The sequence below is a fragment of the Bactrocera oleae genome, chromosome 6, assembly GCF_042242935.1.
Source record: "Bactrocera oleae isolate idBacOlea1 chromosome 6, idBacOlea1, whole genome shotgun sequence".
NCBI classification, from domain to species: domain Eukaryota; kingdom Metazoa; phylum Arthropoda; class Insecta; order Diptera; family Tephritidae; genus Bactrocera; species Bactrocera oleae.
Window position 1 is genome coordinate 59240359 of NC_091540.1, and position 20608 is coordinate 59260966.

Genomic DNA, 20608 nt, shown 5'->3' on the forward strand with positions numbered 1-20608 from the left:
GATAATGAAGTGCAAACAATATTGGATGAAGATGATACTTTGAGTCAAAAGCAAATGGCAGCCATTTTAAATGTTGCACAACAAACTATTTCAAACCGTTTGGAAGATAAGGGAAAGATCAAAAGGAAGGAAAATGGATGCCACATGAATCGAATGAAAGACAAATGGAAAACCAAAAAAAACACTTGTGACATTTTGATCAACATCGACTGCAAAAACAGATCGATTCTGTAAGAAGTCAATGCTCTATGTTTGGTGGAATCAGAACGGTGTGCTATATCATGAGCTTTCAAAGCCTGGTAAAACTGTTAATACTAAACGCTACAGACAACAAATGAACAATTTGAAACATGCATTGATCGATAAATAACCAGAATGAGCTAAAAGACACGGCAAAGTAATTTTGTTACACGGCAATTCACCTGGACACAAAGCAAAATCGGTTCAGGATACAATCAAAGTATTTGAGTAATTTCCGATTATCATTTGTTTTCATGGATGGGACACGCCTCTCAGTTTTAAAGTAAATTTCGAGTTAAATTTTTTTTTGGAAAAAAAATATTTTTTTCTGTTTTAAACTCTACGTTTATATAAAATATAACGAATTTGACGGTTTTTGACTCAAAATTTATTTTAACGCTTAAGGAAAACATGTGGTCATTTAAGACTTTTTTTAAACTCCAATAATGACCACAAAAAAATTTAATAAATTAATAAAGTTGATAAATTTTAATTGGCCAGAAAGAGGACTCTCCACAGCTTCTAGAATACTTACCAAAAATTTTTTACGAAATAAAAATTTTAACTCGAAAATTTACTTTAAAACTAGGTGTTAAAAAAAATTTTTTTTTGCCAAAAATTTTCTTTTTTTTAAATATACAGATTTTACCCCCAGGCTAAGCAAAAAAAATGATGGTTTTTTGCTCCACCCTAATGTACATATGTATGTATATAGTTTGTAGAGTCTCCGACGTTTATTATTGTGTTTTGCAAACTTTTTGACAAGCTTAATATAAAGTAAAAGGAACAAAGTAGTCTCTTAAAAACTTACCATTTTGAAGTCATTCTTTACAATAATAAATGATTTGAATTTCTGTAAAATGTGATTGCTTTTTAAATATATTATCTGTGTTTTAGTGAGTGTTTTTATAAGCTTATGCTGTATAATTCATCACGCCATTACTTATATGCTATTTGCGGAAATTTCGGTGAATTCCCATAAAGTCCCTCGGTTTCCCACACCTGGATGTGCGAATCTTTAGTTAGCGCCACCAGATGCTGATGTGTTGAGTAAACAATGCTATATAGAGAAAACGCATAAGCAAATAATTATTCACCACACAAATTTTGTCACATTTTTTAACGCTGTTACCTTCTTATATTTGCTATGCCGGTGATGATTTCGCTGACAAAACTCAAATTCCAGCTGGACCACAAACGTATGGTGCCACCCTCAACAGCGGTGGCAATGACATTAACACCCACACCTTCCTTGATGTACGAATAATTGGCCGCCAATATGCGATCCTCATGCACGATGTGTTGCACGTAGCGAGCATTTACTGTGTGCAAACGCAAAATGGATTTGCCATTCGGATTTACAGACACATTTACGAAATCCTCGAGACTCTCCTCGGTCACCTCGAAGCACTCATCCGGCGCCGATGTTATTGGCTGCTCAATCGGATTACTACCGTTAGTTTTATTACTTTGTCTCTCCGGCGATGACTTTTGTACCAACTGTAGCTGTGGTGTAGTGTGCACAGTGACAATATCACCCAATGTGGGGCTTATGGTAATCACCGTTATTGGCGAATGATGTATCTCCGCAGGTCTATCAATTGTGCGCACATAATTCCAGCTAGAAGATAAAGTATGGATTAGGAAAATTTTTACTTAACAACAACAAGATGCCAAACACACTTGTTAAGGTCCCAAATAACGGCAATACCATCGCGTCCTGCTGTAACGGCAATTTTAAATTCAACCGATAAACGTATGCTGGTTACCTCGTCGCTGTGTCGCAGCAATATTGTTGGTCCCGTCCATGTGAGATCGGCGCAATCGCGTTGTGGCGCATCTGTTGCTGCGCCGCCTGCAGTTGAACTCAATAACGGTGTTACATTGCCAGTATCACTTTCATCCGAATAATTTTTAGTCGTCAACTTACGAACAGCCGAATTATAGGAGCGTCGCAGGCCACGTATATAATTTTGTCTATTCTTTACCGGTCGACTGTTCGATTCGGTGTTGCCGCATTTGTATATACTTATGCGTCCCGATTTGTGCCCGAACCACAGTTGATTGGAATTCGGATCGGCACCGCAGGCGGTGATATCATCGATAACTTGACTGCGTAATATATTTTTCGGCTTCGTATATAATTTATTTAACGGTTGTATACGCACAATGTGATCGTCGTAGTCCCAGGAGATCACATTGTATGTATCGACCTCAGCACCTTGCATAATGCACGATTTCATTGGTAGTCCATAAACAGCGTTAGTGTTATTGAATGAAACCAGATACTCGGCACCGGGTATTTTATAGATGTTGCCAAGCGTTGGTGCCGGTAGCTGCGGTGAACCCAAATAGACGCCCCATCTCAAGCCACGCACGGTGGGTAATACTTCCTTCGTGCCAAGGCAATAGTTTAGCGATTTCGTTTGTGGATGTGGATTTTTGAATAACTGCCTCGGCATTTGTCCATAGGTTCGGATCATGGTCTCGACAGCTCTGCGCTCTATTGGGTCGACTGTTATTGACTCCAAAAATGAGGGATAGGTCTAAAATGGTATTTCAAATATTTAATATGGATTCTATACCTTCTTTATAAGTGTCTGAAAATATTTACCGCCGGGTGGAAAACATTTATCGCTTCCACTGCACTTTCACCAGACTGCTTATAGCCAAAGATCAGATCGAACCAATTATGCAGATGATTGCGTGTCAACTCCGCCTCTAAGGCCTGGCGATGTATAAGCACGAAAAGACGCGCATCCCGCAGACACCAGGGTGGCAATTGTACGTCCTCAACGCGTTCGCCATTTTGTCGCAAGCCGAAATCGAATCGTTCGAAATTTTCAAACATTTCCGGTAAACAGAAGAATTCAGGTATCAGCTCTTTGACGTCTGTGGGGCTATCACGACTCGCCAAATTCCAGGTGGTCGTCAGTGAGTGAAATGTACGATCAGGCAAGTCAAAATTATTGTCTGAAAAAAAAGATATGGATTTTAAGTTTTATTAAATTTTACTTGAGAGTACTTCGCATAAGAAATATGACTGAAATTTTGAAGCTCGATATGTACAAAACGAAAAATTAGGTACACTATTAAAAAGACCCTTTGCGCCTAAAATTATACTAAGCAAAAATTGAAATCCACCTTTTAAGAGCGTTTTTTTGTTAGCAGGTTAACTTAATATTTACCTTGATATCTTAGAAAATAACTCGTAAACGGCGGTACACGCACGAGGAAATGCAGCACAGTGCCGGAATTCGAATAATGAGAGCTATAGTGATATGGTTTCAGTGTCAACGAACCCATGTTAGTCATCGTATTGTTGAGATACTGAAAAAATACAAAAATTAAACGTAAGTCGAAACTATGAAATATCAAAACCAGTTTAAAAAATATACCGTGTAGTTGGCGACATAGTGCTCCTCGTTAACTTCATGCTGCACAGCAACCGGCTTCTCCAGCTTACGAAAGTTCGTGTCGTCAGTCAAATCTAAAATATCCGACGCATAATTGGACAATATCCATGGAAATATGGGATATTGCATGAGATCATTATAAGTGCGGCCGGCAATTTGATTTAGTGTCATTAAATACTCCCAATTGGTCAATAAACCCTCACGCCATTGTTGCGTAATAACGAGTACCTTTGCATGATCGGGATGAGTGACGATTTTATCACAAAATACATCGTACATAATTTTATAGTCATCTTGATTTTGTAATGAGAAAAACAGTGATTGATTTGTATCCAAAAATATTTCGAAAGCCTTCTCCTGATGCTGATAACGTTTCAACCAAATTTCACTTATACTCGAGATATCACAGTTAATATAGAAGTATTTGCAACGATATGTAGCCATAAAGTACAGTTTATGATCGGTTATAATAATTTCACCATCAATCTCGCCATCGACGGGTAGAAATTTGGCAGGAAAATTATAAAGTATTTGCGAGTTGAGCGAAATATTGAGCTGTTGATCATAACTGGATAAAAGATATTCCAGCGGGCGCACATATTCGTTGGGGAACGAGGCACTGGTGTTTAGAGTAATATCACTGTTACGTAACTCTGCTGTGTTGTTGGTGTAATAATCCTCCATGAAGAAGCGTTTATCGATATCCAAATGACAGCGGCGCATGCGTGTATGAACTCTCGACGGACCCTCGGTGTCGTCTAACTCCCAAGAGCTGGAGAGTAGGAATATATACAAACATATATAAAAATAACAAAAAACAAAAATATTACATAGAAAATTAAAAAAAATAAAATTTTTTTTACAAAACCAAAAATTGCAAAAGAAAAGAAAATTCTTTAAGGAAAATTAAAAAAAAAAATTTTTACAAACAAAAAAAAAATGCAAAAAAAAAATTTTTACAAACAAAACAAAAAAATGCAAAAAAAAAATAAAAAATAACGAATTAAAAAAATTAAACAAAAACAAACAAAAAGAATTAATTAAAAAAAAAGAATTAAAAATAAAAATAGAATAAAATTTAAATATACAATAAAAATTGAAAAAACTTAATTAAAAATTACAAAAAAAAAAAATTTCAAAAAAAAATGATATGAAACAAAAAAACTAACAAAATTCGAATTAACATTTGTTAATGAGTAAATAAGATCTTGTGTATACTTTATCTTGATTTTACTAAAACTTGTTCGTAGATTAGAAGATCGAATTTCGTTTATAATATCTTGTCATGTAAAAAGTTGTCTATACAAGAACTTGACTTTGACTGATAAGTTTGTATGGCAGCTATATCTTATATACCGGATATACCGATGGTTCCAACAAATTTATTTGCAGCTTCTTGGGGAGAAAAGTGCTTGTGCAAAATTTTAGATCGATATTTCAAAAACTGAGGAATATACGCACAGACTGATAGGCGGGTATGATCTTTATATACCATATATGTACTTTATAGGCTCTCCGATCTACCTACCATTCAGGGTAAAAAAAAATATTTCGGTACATACTTTTCCGAGCGCTCCTTGGAGTGCCACGGCGCGCCTTCGTGTGTCATGCGCCGTACAATTCCCAGCCACTTGTTGTATATGCTAGCATCGTCATAGTCTTTCAACTGATACATCAGCAGCTTGCGTTCGGAATTCTTGAAGAATAAGGAAAGTATTGTTATAAACCAAAAATTTATAACTACAGGAACTAACCTGTAACTCCGCAACACGTCTGGTATTCAACATTGATGACTCTATGCAACTCACAGCCAGCGACTCCAAACGATAAACGGTCTCTTCCAATTTTACTTTTTGTTCAGCCGCTATCGCGCTTCGATTCAGCTCAATGCGCTCTAGCTCACTCTCTAAATTCCATGTGGAGTCGTGTTCATTTATACCCAAATGTTTGCAGAGGCGCTCCAAATTTGGCAATGGTTTATCCAAATCTTCCAGCAGACATAACCACAAAAACGATTTGATTATCTTGCCATCACAAATAACAGGCGGCGAAAGCCCGGCTTGGCATGAATTCCAAAGTGCATCGACAATAAATGCGCGCAGTTCACGTGGCCGTGAGGGTTGCAGACCCCAAGCTATGAAATTGTTGCAACGCTGGCTGGTGGCAATGCTGTATGAGACAATCAGTTGGAACAGTTCGACCTCTGTAGCGCTGGGCGTATATTTGGCATCGCAAATGGTAAAGAATTGTGCACAACGATCGATTAGTAAACGCAATCGCTCCTTGGTCTCGGCGAGTGATAAAGTGGAGTGGGTCAGCGCTATCACTGGAGTATCACAAGGGTTGTGATTGATAATACAACGTTATACAATTTTGTAAAATATATGTAATTACCTTTGAAATTCTTCGGTTCGCTTATAGACTCGAAGAACATGCGTATCCATGCAAATTGGAGACGCACTTGCGCAGAGCGCAAATTCTTTATGACCGTGCCAGTGGCGCCCTCGTGCAGGAATGTCAGCATATTGAGTATATCCCAAACGTACTACATAAAACAAGAATAGAAAACAAGTAAGCAAAAACTCATTTCGAGTAGAACATAATTCTCACAACAGCTGATTCTACGACACCGCAATTGAACTGGGCCAAGGACTTATATTTAATTGATTCTTTTAATAAAGTTTAAAAACATATTTAAGGGGATTTAACTGACGTTTTCACGACGTTCGAGACGTACGAAAACCGAACATCGAATTTCTATCCGAACAAGAAGAGTCAATTAGGAAACCCGAACGGACACGAATTTTCATCTGACTAAGAATAGTCAACGCGGCAACCCGAACGGATACGAATTTCTATCCGAACAAGAACAGTCAATTAGGAAACCCGAACGGACACGAATTTTCATCTGACTAAGAATAGTCAACGCGGCAACCCGAACGGACACGAATATCTCTCCGAACAAGTACAGTCAATTCGAAAACCTGAACGGATACGAATTTCTATCTGACTAAGAATAGTCAATCTACAGTATTCCACAAATTCAAATGTTTTTTTCTACCGTTACAACAACAAACAAAGTCTATTAACCGTAAATGGAGTTTAGATTAAGGTGTGGACCAACACTTCTATTTTGTTATATCTATCGTTCAGTGGGAGTAAATGTCTGTCTATAATACCTTTATTTGTCCTGCCGACTTCAAATACTTTTCGCCGATTTGCGTCAAAAGCACTAAAATCGATTCTTCTATGACGACCTCTACGACGCTGGAGCCTAAATATAGATTGAAAAGCGACTTAATGCAACAAAGCAGCAAACCGGCATCTATTAAAATTTGTTGTTGTTCGTTTTCCTGCAAAATTTTACAACATTATAAAGAACTGAAAAATGTATAAAATTACAACAAACCATATTAAACATTTTGTAGAGTATTTGAAATGCTTGCGCCTTCAAGCCGTCGTGATTGTTGGCCATATTTATGACAACCGACAATAGCGTATTGATGCCGAAGCGTTCAACAATCTGTAAGGGCATATCACAGTTCAAGATCTTCTTTGTGCTATAGTAAATGCCTGTGACCCATTCTAAGCAGGCTTCAAACATCTGCATATCGGTTGTATATATAGACATTTGATTGGCCAAGTGTTGTGGATACAAATTTTTAACATGTAGGCTAATGTCACTTGGTTGTAGGCGCTTCAAAAGCACGGCGAGTAATTTAACTATGGCCGTACGCACGGCACAACTGCTATTGTTGCATAATACCAATATGATGTCAACTTTGACGTAATGTTTGAGGACCTGTCAAATAGTGAGTGTTGTTGTAATGCAAATTACATAAGGGTGTATTGTTCATACCTCTTCCACTGCATTGTCCGGTAAAAGACAGAGGAAATTTTTCAGCAGTGTCAGCAGACCCTCCTGCAATGTAATAATACCAGGCCAATTGTAGAAATCTGTCTTCACGAGCAATCTGCTACGACGTTGCTGCGTTGTGGCCGCTGTCAACGCTGTCAAACCTAATTGTTGGCTAGGTAGCGTTTCTTTATCCGCCGCACTGCCATCTGTAGGCGCTACGCATGAGTGCGTGCTGCGTTTGCGCAGCTTCGTTGTTTCAGCATTTGCCAAATAATTGAATGAGAAATGTCGCCAACGCTTATGACCAATTCTATGCGGTGTATATGCGGCTAGCGCTAACTTTCGCTCGGCATTATTTGGAGTTTGTTCTTTTCGCTTTGGACTTGTTGAGGAATTCCTATTGGGCGTGTGTTTAAATTTCAAGCGCCAATTCTCCACATTAACTGGACTTAGCAGGCGCAGAGCTTTCTTATTCAAGCGCGCACAGTCGGCAACATTTTCGAGATTATCTTCGAGTTCGAGCAAATTGCGTTTAAATGGTGAGCTTGTCGCGGCTATATTTAATCTGCGCAAACGTTTAACGCGCTCGTTTTGTTTGGCATGCAAATCGTTGTTATCGGCACTTGCCGACGGTTTGGCGATGCCAGGCCGTTCACGTTTCGATTTACGGCGAAATGGCGTTGTGACACGATCGAAACCGGAAACAGCCGATGAACGTTCCTTTACTGGCGCTAGTGGTGTGAGTAGAAAATAAAATTTCGATCTATCATGTGTAATGTAACATTCGCTGGGCTTTTGCAGCAGCAAGCACAGCTTCATTATTTCATCCATGAGCGATGTGGATGGTGGCGAACCGGCAAACACAGATAAAATGGCGACAAATGACTCAGCAGCACATTTTGATATGTAAACGGGATTTGGTGATTCTATTACATAAACTTTACATAAATTAAGCAACTCTTTGAGCAGACCAGCTTCGCTTAGCCGATCTAAATTTAAGTCGCGTTGTGGATGTTTCTCACGTGTCAGCGCTAAAATGCAAAGGAATAACATGTCCAGCACATCGGAGTGTTCGACGCCCGAACGATGCCAATCGGAGTAACGGCGTAATACCGATATGATTAATTGTGGATAGACGACTATGGCTGTGGTCATTTCACAGATGTCTAATGTATCACCCTTTTTGTTGATAATCGGCTGTGAGCAGGCATTATTTAAAATGCTACGCAAAAGATGCACATCTTTCGTGCAGCGATCGGTTTTCACCACATAGCCAATAAGGCTCATATAGTTGATGCGTAAAAACTCTGCATACAATTGGGAATCTGATAACGCTACATTTAGGAAAATATCCAATGCCATATACTGTGACAACGAATTACTGCTAAGCTCTACAATCTGTAAAAATTAATAATTATAAAATATTTTTCATATTTTTGTGATTTTTAAATAAAATTTATACCCTTGCGAATAAGTAGAGGTGCGTTGAAAGGCCGCCGCATAGCAAAGTAGTGGCTTGAATGGAGCGTAAATGATTCTGTATCAGCTCACCATACAAAATCAGGCCAAAAACACGCGCCGCTGCAAAATTAAATATATATATATATATATATATGTTTTATATATATATATTTTATGTATCAAAAACAAGTTAAAGAAACAACAAAATATAAAAAAAATTAAATAAAAATAGCAAAAAAATAAAAAACGTTAACTTCGGCTGTACCGAAACTTTAATACCCGCTTCGAACGCATTTCTAAGCATTTAAGGGTATAAAAATATCTTTATATCGATTCGAACAATATATTTTTTTATTGGAGCCCTGCCTTGAACAATAATCTATGAAAAATTATGTGGTAAATATATTTTTAAATAAAAAAGTTTTCTGTACAAAAGCTCGATATCGCTTACTTTGTATGGCAGCTATATGATATAGTGGTTCGTTATCGGCGATACTGACAAATGAGCAGCTTCTTGGGGGAAAAAGACGTGTGCAAAATTTCAGATCAACATCGCAAAGACTAAGGCACTATGCGTGAGCTTATACAAACAGACGGACAGACGGGCATGGCTAAATCGAGTCAGCTCATCATGGTGATCATTTATGTATATATGTATTTTATAGGGTCTTCGACGTTTCCTTTTGGCTGTTACAAACTTCGTGCCAAACTATTTAAGGTTTAAGATTAAAAAAACTCAACTCACCACTGGAGACACTGCCTTCTTTTGCATTAACTTCTTTATTAAAGCCCATAACAATATCCGGCGACTCAGCGGTGTATACCAGTAGACGCGACTCATACAATGCACGCATTGACTCCGCAACATTACCGAAATTGGCCTTCTTGAGTCTACCCATATTGACAAAACCGTAATTGGGACGCCAGGAGTTCACCTGCAGTGGTGCAAGCTCCGAAAAATCGGGACCCATGGCGGTCAAATTTGCTATGGTTTGCCATGCGGAGAATTTACAATTGAATACCAGTAAATTCGTTATGCTAAATGGCAAGGGGTAACCATCAACGGTGGAACGTGATTCGGTGTGGTCACCTAAAATGTTCGCGCTGCTGGTCGTTGAAACACTATCACCCAGACAGATGAGTTGAAAAGCATGACTTCGCTGTAGGTTGCGTACATTTCGAAAATGCAAATATACTATATCTTGCTCCACACCATCTATATAGACTTTTAACTCCAAATGATCTTGATGCGTACACACACTAAATGCAATATGTGTCCAACGGTTGCGCGTAAAACGAAATAATTTCAGCTCCACCGAAGCGGTCTCATACGATTGACTGTGATTGTGATATTTGAAGAGATGCATATTGTTGAAGCTGTTGAGTATAACGAGTTTGGTTTGTTTTAGCGCAACACGCAGCGGACCTGGTGTGCTGGTTGGAGAAGTCAGTGGCGAGGTTGCGGTGTTTGCAGTGTCGTTGGTTGGAGTCTGATTACGTTCCTCCACGTTTTCACTTGTTGGCTCTGTTGGTGTTTGTGCTGTAATTTCGGCATTCGGTTTACTTGTTTCAAATATCAATTTCATATCGCGATTGACATAAGCGCTCAGCAGCACTTGATTGGTGCCGATAGACACGATGTGTGTTTTCTAAAAATAAGATAATATTTAAAATTATATTGAAAACAATTCAAATTAACGGTTTAATTGCACTTACATGACTATCCTCTTGTGTACTACGTGCCTCATCCTCCATGTGTAGAGATGAGGGTTTACTGTTATGTGCACCTTTCATCTGCAGCCAAAAGGCAAGTGTAAAACCATCGTTGCACCATAGTCGCGCATGTGTTATGGGTATAATGCAGGGTGTGCGGGACAATGGTGTGTGGGCTTGCGCATTTATATGTTGATTACGTAAGTGATCGATGTCCATTGTTAAGCGCTGTTCACTGGTAGAGGTGCACTTGCCGTCTACAGAAAACAAAATTATGAAAAAAAAAATTCAAATTACAAAAAAAGACAAATTACAAAAAAAAAAATGAATTATTATAATACTTTTGGAATATGACATCCTTACCAATTGTTACCGGAAATTCCAATTCAACCATTGCTTGCGGCTTTCTCAATTTGTTGGCACAAATATGATTGAGATATTTTACTAAGAGATCCACAGGTGGATTCTTGGCAGCCAATATATTGAAATAAGTGCATAAAACTTCGGGAGTATTCACATCCACAATTAGTTCGAGTAAAGCTTGTTGAAGTTCTAAAGAGAATAAATCAAAATATTGTGAGAAAATAATTCTTCTTCATAATTGTAGCTTTGTTTTTAGCAAGAACAAATCTTACAAGCGACTATATTTCCCTTCACAGGTGCATTTCTTATATCAAATACATATATGTATATACTCGTATAACTAAATCTAAAAACGTCTTATATGAAGATTTCATGATTTTGATCGGCCAGTTTGTATATAAAAAATATATTGTCAAATAGAAAAGTTTTCCATGCAAGAATTGGATTTTGGTCGCTAGCTACATAATGTTGTGGTTCAATCTGAACAATTTGTTCGGAGATTATAGCCCTGACTTTCGCATAATCGATGCCAAATTTCGTGAAAATATCTTCTCAAATAAAAAAGGTTTACATTTAAGAAATTGATTTTGATCGACCAGTTTTAATGACAGCTACATATGTATATCCTATAGTAATCCGATATCGCCGGTTTCGACAAGTTAGCAGCTTCAGATTGATATCTCAAAAATTACGGGACTACGTGGATATATAGACGAAAAGACTGATATGGCTAAATCGACTCAGTACGTCATTATATTACGTATATTTTTAACAGGGTTTCCGACGTATACCCTTAATATACCCCGTTCAGTGTATAAAAATGCAAGATTATCCAAAAAACCCAAAAAATCTTTAAACTTGATCATTTTAGTTGCAGATGTGCGACTTTGCTAACATTTTAGCGCCTATATGTAGGCAAAGTTCAATTTTTATAGTATTACTATTACTACTGCTACTACACTTTGGATGAGATTTCAGATGCATAATGATTGAAAAGTAGGGATCGAAGCAGATTTAAAACTTTTTGGAACTAAAATTAAATACATAAAATAATAGGGAACGAACTACCGAAACCCTTCACAGTCATTTCTACGTGACCGGAATGGAATAGATTTTTAGCCGACTCAGCAACATTTTCAAAGTATATTCGGCACATGCAAAAAAAAAACAATGACCCAAAACTTTCTAAAAACAAAATTTTTATACGCACCTCTCAATCGCGTATCACCGCATTTCAGCACCGGCGCAAATCCACGCAACAAAAACAACGAGTCACCTATATTCTCACGTATCACAAACAAACGATTGGCCAATTGTACCAAACACTCACTCCAACCCAACGGATTGGCGATGCATCTTTCTGATAGCTCAATTAGAATTTCCACAACCAAATGACAGAGCCCCTCATGCAGCAAGTAGTTACGATAACGCGAACTTGGTTGAAATGAATTCCAGAATTCCGCTTTATCCAACTCAGTCTCTGATTCGGAGATTTCCGCTATTTCACCATCGGCTTCATAGCCCTCATCGGCCGTTATGTAGTTGGTATCATTTTCATTTTCACTCAACTCCATTTCACTCTCACAGAACAACGACATACGCGTGGAGAAATAGTCCGCATCGCCACTTTCGGTGGACAACTGACGTTTCGGGGCCAACGTGCGCGGTGCGTTCACATTGCTGTGTTTAGACTGTGTTCTTGTGCTGTTAAAGGAACGTGCACGTGGGCGTAACGGTGATTGTAAAACCGTTTCTTCACTAGCGACATTCTCCAAACCCTTGCCGTTATTCAAATCGTTGGCAATTGCGGTTGGCGTCGTCGTATTGTTGGTAGTCTGCTCTGCGATTTTGAGCAGACTTTGTAATGCTTTTACCACAGCGTTTTCGCGTGAATGGTCTTCGGTGTGCTCTGCAGCTGGCTTGTTGCCGCCAATGGTGGTACTCAATATCACTGCCTTCAGCTTCAGCAAATGCTTTTCCATTATTTGTGCTGGAAAATTGCAAAAAATTCTTATTAATATAATGCTTTTGATCTTTATACTTTGGATATAATTTGTATTGTGAGAGCGTAGATAAGATTAAGGCAATCTTGAGGGTTAAGCTGTAGTGAGAGATGTGTTGTTTTTGCTTATCTTCAAGATATCTTAGCGATAGTGTCAAGATATAGGATAGCTAGTGCTGCAGCTGCAGCGAAATTGTGCGCATGGAGTGCAAACAGTTGGACGGAAAAGTATTCTAACCAAAAAAGGAAAATTCTGGATATGTACATTTAGTCACTAAAAGTGTGCACCGAAAATTTTTAGAATTAGATTTTTTAAAATTAAAAAATAAACAATTTTTTTAAACTTCTTATTTTTTTTTTAAATTTTTTATTTTATTTAAAATTTTTTATTTCATTTACATTTTTTTTAATATTTAGAGCAATTAGTGTTTACAAATGATATTACAAAAGTATTGAGCTGTGGTCACACTCGATTTGTCTGCTGGCCTATACCGAGATTAGCGATTGTAGGATGGTAGAGATAATGTGTGTGGTACCGAAATTGGAAATCCCGAAATACTACAAGGTATTATTTTATTTCAAAATTAAAAAAAAAAACCATAAATAAAGTCTTCACAAAATTTTTCTAAATGTACTTCGAAATTTCGAACAGTCGGGTCTACTTAACCAGAATGGGGAACCAGTATTATCAAATCGACAGATACCTACAAAATCATTTGGGAAATGTTTTTACTGCTGCAACAACAATCGAACACTTGCAGAAACTAACTGACAGAAAACAAAAGCAGCTTTTTAATAAAAAATTAAGCAAAAATAATATTAATATTTCAAATAAATCTACTACACATAGATCTTGTCTGTTCCGATGAGGATAGCACCCATCTCTAATTGCCGCAAGCACTTGTATGGCTTCGAAGCATGCGTACGTTCTATTTAGATAGTTGTAATATGTACGTTTGTAAATGTGTATATGTGTGCATGCGCTTGCGTGCAAAGCCATTACCACATATACAAATCTGGCATGACTACCCTGTTGGAAAAAAATATCATAATCATGATAAATTGGTAGTTAACAATTGGTGGCTTTAACGAGCGTCAGGTGTTATGAAAGTTAAGTCATAACAAGTATTGTATGCGTAAACAAAAGAATAAAGGAAATTTTCAAAGCGTTTCTTCAATCCTCCTGCTTCATTATACCCTTAACAAGTTTGCCACGTCGTTTATAACGCTCAGAAGGAAATGACGGAGACGCTATAAAGTATATATATAAATATATATAAATGATCAGTGTGACGAGTTGAGTTGATTTAGCCAAGCTCGTCTAACTGTCGGTCTGTATATACGCAAACGAATACCTAAATTTTAAGATATCGGTCGGAAATTTCACACTTGTCGATGTTTCACCAAGAAGCTGCTCATTTTTCGGAACCGCCAATATCGGACCACTATAGCGTATAGCGGTCATACAAACTGACCAATTAAAATCAATAGTGTTTGAGAAGCTTTTTCATTTTACAAGATATCTTTACGAAATTTGTCTGCAACAGTGCTATAACCTCCGAATACATTGTTCAGATCGGATGAGTATATCATATAGCTGCCATACAAATCGACCGTTAAAAATCAAGTTCTTGAATGGAAAACTTTTTTATTTGAAAAGATATCTTAACAAAATCTGGCAGAGATTATTTTCCAAGATAGCCCTACAATTTCCAAAAAAATTATTCAGATCGGACCACTATATCATATAGCTGCCATACAAACTGACCGCTCAAAATCAAGATAAAGATCTTTTCATATTCTTATATGCTTTTTTTCTTGTTTTAATATTTTTTTGTTGTCTCCCATAGGCTAGATCAATTTTAGGTTATGATCTTTGTGAATTATGGTAAGCTCCCGAAGTGTATACGCTCACTAATTATTATTTATACATAGATGTTTATATATATTTTTTCAATTGTTAGACTGTTATTTAAGAAAATATTTACGACAAAAAATAAAATCAAACCACAAAAATTTAATATATGCTAACATTTAGACTTATAAATAATTTATATTTCAATTTCTCTACATAAAATCACCTTTCCTCCTCTTAGAACTATATAAAACACTGGGCTCAGATTATAATGGACATTATTTTCCTACTGGGCTATTGGTATTTCGCAAGGATAATTTTGATATAAAGTTACGACTTGAAATATTAGTTTGTAGTGTATTTTTCATGAACTTTTAAGTTATGACTTTTAATATGTAATATAGGACATATATACATTACAACAACAAAAAGTTTAAGAACTTACCGCCTTCGTCTTTGTAGCTTTTGATGCAAATGGCCATTGTGGTCTCAAATAGCCTTAGTAGATAACGTTTACTATCACTACTAGTTTCGAGCAAACAAATGAGATTCGAATCGATTTCTTGCTCTCGAGACGTTGTACTGTTATTTAAATCTGTTAACGAACTCGTTTTACTACTACCAAAAAACGAACCGAGTACACTAAAAAATTTCGCAAATATACTTATGCCAATACTAAGCACGGCCGCATTTGTTTCGGGGCCCGCAACTAGCATGGACGTAGATAAGGCATCGGCAGCACAATTCCAAGCTGACGAGTGGACAAGCGTATCTACACTAACAGCTTGCAGTGTTGTTGTTGTTGCAGGTAATGTAAGATTTTGAGTTAGACTTGAACGCTGCTGATTGCGTATATCGAATATTACAATGCTTTCGTTAATTGCTGAGTCTAGACTTTGCGAATCTACAGCATATTTTGAATTCTGAGTTTTCAATTTGTCTAAATATGATAAACTATATATTTCCGTAAAACACTGTGTTGTGTGCGCGTTTGTATTAAAGCTGTGATCGTTATTTATAAAATATTGTTGCGCATCCGATGTGGCGATAAAGGCGTCAATTGTTGACGCATACGATGCAATCGATGAACTAATCGAACCGAACGTTTGTTGTGCCGCATCTACTTCGATGTTAGAGAGCAAATATTCCAGTGAACTTGACAAACAACCGTCTGCTTTGTTGGCTTCGGGCTTTATTGTGTTGTTGTTGTTTGCGCCTTGCACTGGGGATGATGCGTTTGTATTGGTGTGTGGTGACGTATGTGTGGGTTTAGTAGAAGTATACGATTTGCATTGCGAAAGTTGCAAAAATGTGCTCAATGCATTGTAATTTAGTGTTAGAATATCGTCAATGGTTTTGTCATCATTTAATTCGCACGTAACAAAATCCTTTACGCTTCTAACATGCGTTTGTGCGTCCTGAGCATCAACAGTTGCGTCAACATTTCTATTTAAATTATACTTAGTCGTTAAATCGTGCAAGAAACATTGGCTAGTCTGCAGCAATTCATGTATAAAGGACCATTTGAGAGCTGTTACATATAAAATATTCGATGCATTGAGCGCGCCTGTTGCTTCCGTCAACTTTTCGACGTCGCTTGCTGCGCTGATTGTTTGCTGGTTAAAAGTTAAAGCGTTGAATTGAAAAGCATTGTAAGCGCTGCTATTTAGTAGCAGTTTAGTGAGGCGTCGACTTAGTGTTACTTGCTCTTGATTGCTTTCACCCAAAAATGTTCCGTTATCGATGCCGATTTTAATCAGCTCACATATGCCATGCACTAATTGTGGCTCATAGAAGAGATCCTCCAAATGCGTTATATTTTCTTCGTTGTAAAAAGCTTTGATCAAGCGTATATCACCACCCAAGTAGGCGACAAATATATTCACACAATCTTGCAAGATGCCCAAAGCAGTAACCGTGCCATCATTTGCACGCGTTTCACTCTCCGGAAATGATATGTTGATATGTGATATATTATTTGTTGTTTCAGTTGTCGTGCTTTGCGACTCACATGTTTTAATTGCTTTTCGACTTTGCAACATTTCCACTTTGTATTGGCGAAAAGTGGGCAAAATGAGTTCAGACAAAATACCAGCTGCCATATCGCTGCTCAATGTATCTGATATGTTTTTTAAATGCTTTAACAGCAATTGCAGTGTTGTCACTTTACTCTCGCTACACTCCGCTGTATTCAGCTCCTCATGCAGCTGTTTGTACAGCTGCAAAATCTCCTTGCGAAATTCGAGTGTCTTTAATTTCGCGTCACATTTGGCACAACTCTCTGTCGTTCTTTTATGGTACATGCCATGATCTTGCGTAAAGATAGTGTAAAGTATGCGACGATGTAAAAATTTATAGGTACAATTTTGATATAAAGGCGCAAGTTGTGAAAGCATATTCAAACACGTAGCATAAGTGTCGATTGTATAGTGACAGCAACAAATGCCAATGCGTAGTAAATAGCGTACAGCCGTTTCCTGCATATCGGCGGTGATCTTGGGTAGCAAATTCAGCAAAATGCCTTGAAAGTAGCAGGCTAAGGTCGGTACTTGTGTGTGGCAATGCACTTGTCGTAAGTAACGACAGCGCCTACGTGTATTGCCGCCGTTCGTATAATTGACATTGTTCTTGCTCAGCTGTTCATGCTTAAACAGTTGTTCGTTGATCTTAATCAGCGTTTTGAAGGTTAACGCAATGAGTAGACGCGCTTCGCCACAATGCGCAACAGTAACGTTTTTCATTTTCTGCAACACTTGCTGGAATGTTTTAATGCTTATATCAATCGCATTTTCATCGATGAATTTCAAATCATGCAAGTTGCTTTTGTTGCCACTAATTGTAGGCGGTTCCTTTAATTTATTCGGGCGCATTATGACATTTTGCATCGTGTAAAAGAATACATAATTGGTTGTGCTGAGAAATTCTAATGCGAAATCAAGTGGCGCGGTGATGCCGTTTGCAGTTACATTCTCACACTTGATTACCGTAATTTCCAAAGCATGCTTTTTTAGAATGACCGCCAACATGTTGAAAATAAATTGAAATTGTGAAACACTTATGCTGGCTGAAGCATTGAAAATATTATTAATACAGCTTATTGTAAGCTGTAGCAGTTCGAGCTTGATCGTGTTGGCATTCTGTTTCGTTGCATAAACGACATCATCACAACATAAACATTCCAATGCGAAATTTAATGAGATCAATGAGACTGATTGACTACTTAGATTAGCTTCATACTCGTTTGCAACGCATTTCGACATTATATGCACGAGTAAATATGCGATTTCGTCGCTGCTTATAACGGTATTCCGAAAAGTCTCCAAACTCTCCACATATTGCTGCGAATCCAATAAAGTTGACTCAAATTTAGTGCTAGAACAGTCGAAAATGGAAGCGGTGCTATGCATGTCAACAGCTGACACCTGTAGTGGCGCAATACTTGCAATGACCGTTAGTATAGAGAGCGGCGTATCTAATATAAACTCTTTCGAATTCCATTTGCAATTCGGAAACAGTTTGCAGCATAGACTGCAAAGTCCCTTTTGTGAAGCGATAAGCTGTAGAAATTTTCTTTTAAAGAGAGTAAATAAGCATTAAATGCAGTCAAACATACCTTATTGTCTACGCGTAAAAGAAAACGCAGCAAATGCTTGCCTAATTGATTTGTTAAAAAGTTGCGCAGCGCAAAAATTTTACCCCAATCACTTGGTTCATTTAATATCAACTGGAAGGCAAGGAATTTTACATAAATCAAATGTGTTTACTACCAATGTATTATATGTGCATATGTAAAATAGCGAAAGTGTTGCTTACCGGCGTAAAACTTTGATTTATCAGTAAGAAATTCGTAGCATTCGAGTTGTTTTTGCTTATCTCATTTTGTACTAGGTCAGTACTATCACATGCAGCTGTTTGTTCTGAAGGAGTTGTTGAGTGCGATTCGTTTATGATGTTACAAACTGTCTCCAAGAGATAGGAGGTGATCTCTTCTGGTATATTGTGTAAGAAACTGCAACAGAAATGAAATGAAGTCATTTAATTAGCACAACACGACAATAAAGCAACATACATACGCACATGCATGATAGCAAAAGAACATACATATATTCTTATAAACACAAATATTAAAAGTTATACATATAACTTCAATATTATACAATAATACTTGCCTTTTTATTTGCTCTGACTCTAAAGCGTTGTCCTCCACATATTGAAAATAAAACAGAAAAAGTTCCATCCAATGTAACTGAAACAAAAGCATACTTTATCAACAGAAAGTACTCTCTATTTAAATTACTCACTTTAGCTTCATTGTCATCGCCGGCGTTTTGATAATTTTTCCAAATAGTAGTTAATGTTTCCACCAGCAAATGAGCAGAGCTTGCCGCCTGTGTGGCCTGTTGCTCCATTGCAATTTGCCCGAATTACATGAAAGCAGTAACTCAATGTATTCAATTTGCTAATAATTGTAGTTATATTGCTTTGGTTTTGAATTGGCATCTGTTTATTTTATAAGGTGTTAAATTAACATACACCTTCGCAGGAGATCAATTAGTACATAACTGAAAAAGCAAGCAGAATGATTAGAACTGTGAAAAGTGAAAGTGCTATTACTATAAACATAAATATTACTATTTATAAATATATATAAACTTAAGGTATCGTTTATTTAGATTTAGTAATATTTAAAATTGAGAGTTAGTTTCGTATACAGGTATATGCGCTGACAAGTGTAGTGCATTTATTTCAAACCAACGCGATGCACTTGCTAACAGTTACTAAGCTGCTGCTGAAACAGCAAAAGCGATTTAATCAACTATAAACTATTGCATCTGACCGCTGCTGCTTGCAGATTATTTACTTTCTTGATGGATTAAGTAGCATCCTTATCACCTAGTCACAGCAAGGGTTATTGAAACACATTAAAGAAATTAAAATACTATATGTATGTATGTATGTCTACCCAAATTATATGTATGTATGTCAGAATAAACACAAATACCGTAATGTTTATTACATAACAAATGTTATTTTTCGCACATATTTATATTTAATGGTTTTTGGTCAATAAATTGTAATCAAGTAATGTAAATACTTGAATTCAAATTAGTGTCAATCAGATAATTATAATCTATGGGCTTCCATTTGGGATTTAGTTAGAGTGGATTTTAAATGCGCGGCGTTTTGGCAACTCTAGTTTAAGAGCAAAATATAAACAAGACTAATGGTAAAATCAGCAGGGCATAACCAACTTTTTTTAATTCCCCAAGTGCGTAGTATTGTAGTCCACTATTTCACTAATATTAGCAACAATTATTTTCTATTCTATTTAAATGATCATAATCAAAAGCACTATTGTTTAGTTTTTTTTTTGCACTAAAACGGTACTAGTTCTTTTACCACGTCGTGAAAAAACCGTCTCGCTTCGAACAGCTGATTAACGTTTATTTGTCTGCAAACAAGAAATTCTCCAATTGTTAGCGAAGTTAACCGTTTGATTTGTCAAGGAATATTACGTTTAAACACTTGTCCTCTTATTTTGTAAATAAATTTCAATAAACAATGCAAGTAATGTTGCATTTAGTAAACTTTGATAGACACAGTGCAGTTCTGTCATAACTTTAGCAAGTGTTACCATATCACCATATTGAGCCTATTGGCTTGCGCAAACTGTTATCGATAAACGTAATAAAGTTTAA

The 20608-nt window shown here is 37.0% G+C and overlaps 1 protein-coding gene across 1 annotated transcript; it reads right to left on the reverse strand.

Annotated features, from left to right (window-relative positions):
• Nucleotides 1–1090: 1090 nt before the first annotated feature.
• Nucleotides 1091–19350, reverse strand: mv (lysosomal-trafficking regulator mauve). The gene is made up of 22 exons (XM_070111563.1): nucleotides 19211–19350; nucleotides 19079–19155; nucleotides 18723–18918; nucleotides 18523–18633; nucleotides 15355–18466; nucleotides 12263–13042; nucleotides 11053–11241; nucleotides 10693–10946; nucleotides 9722–10625; nucleotides 8978–9096; nucleotides 7516–8913; nucleotides 7066–7458; nucleotides 6836–7009; nucleotides 6051–6201; nucleotides 5411–5982; nucleotides 5219–5352; nucleotides 3639–4428; nucleotides 3429–3570; nucleotides 2855–3213; nucleotides 1924–2786; nucleotides 1373–1861; nucleotides 1091–1300 (listed from the first exon to the last, which is right to left on the reverse strand). Exons 1-22 carry the CDS (start codon nucleotides 19316–19318, stop codon nucleotides 1180–1182), a joined length of 11436 nt encoding a protein of 3811 aa, XP_069967664.1. The 5' UTR covers nucleotides 19319–19350; the 3' UTR covers nucleotides 1091–1179.
• Nucleotides 19351–20608: the final 1258 nt, after the last annotated feature.

Bases quoted from the DNA above. Each gene is read 5' to 3' on its own strand.
- mv (XM_070111563.1), bottom strand. From the start codon at position 19,318: ATGGAGCAACAGGCCACACAGGCGGCAAGCTCTGCTCATTTGCTGGTG. The intron at 13,043-15,354 runs GTAAGTTCTTAA...GCAATTTTCCAG, and splicing joins AAGCTACAAAGACGAAGGCG to CACAAATAATGGAAAAGCAT. The intron at 5,983-6,050 runs GTAATTACATAT...GTGATACTCCAG, and splicing joins CGAACCGAAGAATTTCAAAG to TGATAGCGCTGACCCACTCC.